We start from the raw sequence: 4,914 nt of genomic DNA on the forward strand, positions 1-4,914 counted from the left end.
ATTGTAACAGACTAAAACTTAAAACTTCCCGCAAATGGCGAGAGTTGGGCACATAAACAGACATTTTCAAGCGTGAATAATACACGCTTGAAAATAGTTACTCAAAAATGAGTAAGATCCCACTCATCTATAGAAAAAGTGGAACAACTCTAATTTAGAGTAACTCCTTAGTTACTCAAATTTGAGTTCTTCCACTAGCGGCCCTTACGCGATCATTAAAAGTGTCATTACTAAGTAATGACACTTCTGCTCAAACGCTCGTCATTACTGCATTACTGTACATCATTACTTTTTAGCATTACACGTTCATTATTAATGATGAGTATTTGTAACTACTCCAGCAATAGAAATAGCAATATTTTTATTTTCGTTTAACTGAAAATAAATTTGATTTGCATTGAAACGTTAAGGTAAATGAAATGTAAATAATTTAAATCTATACTTTGTCATTTTTTTGCGTATCGTTCTAAAGATATTTAGCACTTCCACAAAAAAATAAGAAGAAGAAATAATGTTGGTAATGATGGAAAATCCGGAATTCCATCATTACTCGTGTCATTACTGAACTCGTAGACCTTACACGATCATTAAAAGTGTCATTACTTTTTAGTAATGACACTTTTAATGATCGTGTAAGGGCCGCTACTGGAAACGATTTTTGGGTAAAATCTACTCATTTACTGAGTAATGCTTTATTTGCCCATGGGCCAAAAATAGAGTAATTAGTTAAATTCTGAATGAAAATTTATTCCACATATACCAAATTTGCGTAAAATTGCTCTTTTTTTAATTGTATTGTATTAAAATATTAAGTAATTGACACGCAATACATAAAATAATCATACTGTGTTTATTTATTATTCCAATTTCTAACTTCGAGATATCATATCAAGTGGCGATCGCTTGGAGTAGTGTGTCAATCGTAGCTTAACATACATGTCAGTACTGCTCAGATACCAATCAGACAATTGTTCCTCATAAATGACACACTTGAGCATATTTGTTTCCATTCTGAAGCACAGTACGGATCCCTTCTGGACACAATAACTGCGTCGATGACACAACCAAGAGGACAGTCTAAAAATTGTGGTTTTTACAGACACAACACCGTTTGTATTTAAGCGACTCACTCTTGAAATTCGCGATCTCACTAACAAAAAATAGAACTTGCTGCTACAAATGGTTATTACAGCTTTTAGACTGATCTTGCGAATAGTAACATAAAACGAGTTTTTGCGTTAAACTCAAAATAAGAGTAAGAGTTACTCATTATTATTTATGGTAACTACTCAATTTTTGACGTTTCCATGTATCATTTGAAAATGAGTAACTAGTACTCAAACTCTGAGTAACTTTTTCTAAGCGTGTACGAAAACAACTGTCACTGAAACGGCGATGATTGTACACACTCAATTTAAAGGAATTATCATCTATGTATTTTGACAAGCCTCAGCCGGTACAGCCTAATAGTTGGTGGCCGTACGAGCCGACTTCGATTATACCGGTTCTCGGATTCCGGTGCCGGAAGTGCATATAATAGTGGACCCACTTAAGGATGACCTACGCGAGCCAAGCACTGTTTCATTCTGTATGTTATGCACAAACAATCTCTTGGTTTCTTTTAATAATCGAAGAGTAAAATTTTGAATAGAATACCACAATATTATACATGAGAAAGGCATTATTACACCACTAAGACTCGGAAAATCCTCCGAATTTTTCAGCCATTTTGCCCTGCAGATAGATAAAAGCTTTTCAAGGCTCTAATCTCTTCTGGAGACACTCAGATCGATAAATGTCTGCATTTATTGTTCCGGTAGTGTTGAAAATGGTTAACTTCAAACCACAGGATCATATTACTTGTCATACCAGTACCTTTTGACCGAATTTCTCTACTTGAGTCGATCTTTCCGTATCGCTCACATCCTCCACAACGACGACAGTAAAGTATTGTGGACCTGGAAGGGTTTTCTGAGTCCTCCTGAACATAAGTTTCATCATCCATTCAAACGCATGCATCCGGACACTGCAAAAGACCAGAATACAATTTCCGGGCCCTACTCACTTCTTCTGTTCAACACTTTGTTAACACTTTCTGGTCCAGTTTCCGGTTGAAAGAGCCGGGTTTTCTGTCTCTTCCTGGTAGCTCATCCAAAGAATAGTGTTCCCTAAACTTATTAATGATGGTAATTTGAAGGGGAAAAAGCTTGTTTTTACCCCCAAATTTATGCTAGGTGCACATAACCATTTTCTTAAGTTTACGTTTCGTCTTCGACTCATCAGTGCGTCAGCAGATTATGCTGACGCAAACCCCCGCAATCTGTAAGGCCAGTAAGCCGAAACTTGTTTCGTCCGAGACGTCAGTTTAGACGTTACACTCCTTTGTGTAATAAAAAAGTGTCTTGCAAATAGCATTAACTTTACGTCTGCTCAGCGGATTATGTTGATCCGGGGGTTTGCGTCAGCATAATCTGCTGACGCACTGATGAGTCGAAGACGAAACGTAAACTTATTAATGATAGTTTCAACACTTGCATGATGAATTCCAAACCGCTTCGCCAATTATCGCATAGTAATACCCTTCTCACTTAGCCATGTGTCCAGAACCTTCATTTTCTGCACATACAAGTAAACAAACGAAAGCTGACAGCCAAACGCACAGCGTGCTGTGATCTGAGCATAAAAAATCATCACAAAAAATGCGTACAGCACAAATGTATGTGAATAGCTTATTTTCGATACACTTCTTAGAACTACACAACTATCACTGCTTATATTTGCTTTGAATATTTAGTTAGTATTTTTTTGTGTTCCATATCAACTAATTTAATTCTTTTGGAAATTTGATCATTTTAGATACCCTGAATAGGGCCGTTCAGTTTGTTGGTGTTGATGATTAAAATTACTGATCATTTTCATCCAGCATCTCATTGTTTATTGTTTATTGTTTATTGGAGTAGGAAAAATCTTTCTTAAGTTGACCAAGTTCTAGTACTTACTCAAAAGGGCACAAAGCCTCCTTATCTTTTACTACCAACAGATAATACAAAATCCAAATTCACGAACCGAAACCTGTTCAATTCGCCGAGGATGAGTAGTCAGGAGAACTCAATTAATATGAGAAAAATTCTTTATCACAATACTACTGAATAACCCGATCCCTGATAATGTTCATCTACGACACATTTAATTTCTGCCGATGATAAAACAAAACCTGTAATCTGTTTTAAATATTTATCTCTCTATCTACTGGGGATTCGTCTTTCGCACAATCGCCAATCGATCTCCATGTCGGCTCCCCGGCGTTCAAATTCCAGCACGTGCCGTTTGACGAGCTGTTCCATGTTCATACATTCAAACTTTTCGCGGATTCGCGCCTTCAAGGGACCTTCGATGGCATCTACAATTTGGTACCGTACCAGATTCGGTAAAATATTTACCGCCGCTTCCACCAGATAATCCAACGTACCAATGCCCGACGAATGGATCTGTCAAAAAGACAGAAACTCGGTAAAAAAACATTGAAAGAAAAATCAATTTTGTTCTACTAACCTGGATATTTCCCACTTCCAGCTGTAAATCTTTGAGACTAGGCTTTCGTCGCAAATCTAGTGGTTGTTGGAACAGAATGATTACTCGTACATATTCGACCGTGAAGTGTAAAGATCCAGATCTTGAAAAAGGTGAGGTTTCCCATTGGGTCGCTCCTTCGAGCCTACCAGTTCCTGCTTGGACTTCCAAATCGGCTGTTTTATTGCTGATTGTGAAACCAACATTTCCAATTCGGTGGAAACCCGTCAGACCCTTCAGCATACTATTCGACAATTTAACTCCGAAAATTCCAATTCCCGTTTTGTAGTCAGGAAGCTCATAAGGGTCGAAATGTTTTCTTCTAAGTGACATCCGTATTTCCGCGATTAAAAAATCCAGTGGTGAAATAGAATTCACAAACACCATACCTTTTTTGTCATTGAGTTCCTCAAAATAATCGTCCATTCCCTTCTGAATTTTAGTATAAGCCTCCCGAAGCATAAATGGCTTGATCATGTCCAATATCATGTTTGGTGCCGAATTTACCAGCCTCTGGAATATTCGCCCCATGAAACCCAGATTCTGGAAATCGGAGCTCATTGCCTCGAGCCCAAAATCTAATTCGATGTCCTGGGTCTGCAGCATTCCATCGGTATTGACCACCAGACTTACATTCGCTGCCGTAACGACTTCAGTCAACTGTACACTAAACGGTCCACTGGAACTTTGTAGTAACGAGGTGAGCGTGTAACTGCCATTGATCAGCAATTCGTCGACCTTCACCTCTGCGCGAACTCTCATCTGGCTCAGCTCTACCTCGAAAAGCCGAATCCTTAGCTTGGACAGTCCGTGGGTCAGCACATCCCGCATATGCATGGTGGATAGAGCGAATGAATGTTTGATTGGTGGAATCGGCATAGGGTCCAACGTTGGACCAATCGGAAGTCCAACCGGATCGGGCTGTTTGTAGAATTCAACGATCTGGTGAAGCTGAGCAGACAACAGCTCATCGTCGGTTGATGCAGGATTATCCAGTGAGTCCAACGACCAAGCCTGGACACTTACGAGAAGCACCAAAAGTCCGATCATGTTTACTCGAAACTTGTTAATGAACTGAGGTTTGGTATGGCAAACGATTGCGATGTTTTGTAGGAATGCGTTATCAGCACCGATTGGATCTACAATGTAACGCGACGAGATTAGCTCCGATTACGATTATGATCGACTACAGATACAGCTTCGCTACAATCGTATTATGGCGAGATAAGATCGACGATCGTTGAACTCGCTGAGCTTTACTGGTACGAATTTCATAATTTTGGTAATACATTTTTCGATAATAAAATGACCAAATGATCGTTTGGTTAATTAACTTGTTATATG

General features: G+C 38.8%; 1 protein-coding gene across 1 annotated transcript; it reads right to left on the reverse strand.

Annotated features, from left to right (window-relative positions):
- Positions 1-3,020: 3,020 nt before the first annotated feature.
- On the reverse strand, positions 3,021-4,620 carry LOC131432905 (uncharacterized). The gene is made up of 2 exons (XM_058599483.1): positions 3,553-4,620; positions 3,021-3,488 (listed from the first exon to the last, which is right to left on the reverse strand). The coding sequence occupies exons 1-2, from the start codon at positions 4,618-4,620 to the stop codon at positions 3,243-3,245; spliced, it is 1,314 nt and encodes a 437-aa protein (XP_058455466.1). The 3' UTR covers positions 3,021-3,242.
- Between the last annotated feature and the right edge of the window lie 294 nt (positions 4,621-4,914).

Source organism: Malaya genurostris, chromosome 2, assembly GCF_030247185.1.
Source record: "Malaya genurostris strain Urasoe2022 chromosome 2, Malgen_1.1, whole genome shotgun sequence".
In the NCBI taxonomy this organism is placed as follows: domain Eukaryota; kingdom Metazoa; phylum Arthropoda; class Insecta; order Diptera; family Culicidae; genus Malaya; species Malaya genurostris.

Coding starts and splice junctions, on each gene's coding strand:
- LOC131432905 (XM_058599483.1), bottom strand. CDS start 4,620: ATGATCGGACTTTTGGTGCTTCTCGTAAGTGTCCAGGCTTGGTCGTTG. Junction 3,489..3,552: donor TGGAAGTGGGAAATATCCAG/GTTAGTAGAACA, acceptor TCTTTTTGACAG/ATCCATTCGTCGGGCATTGG.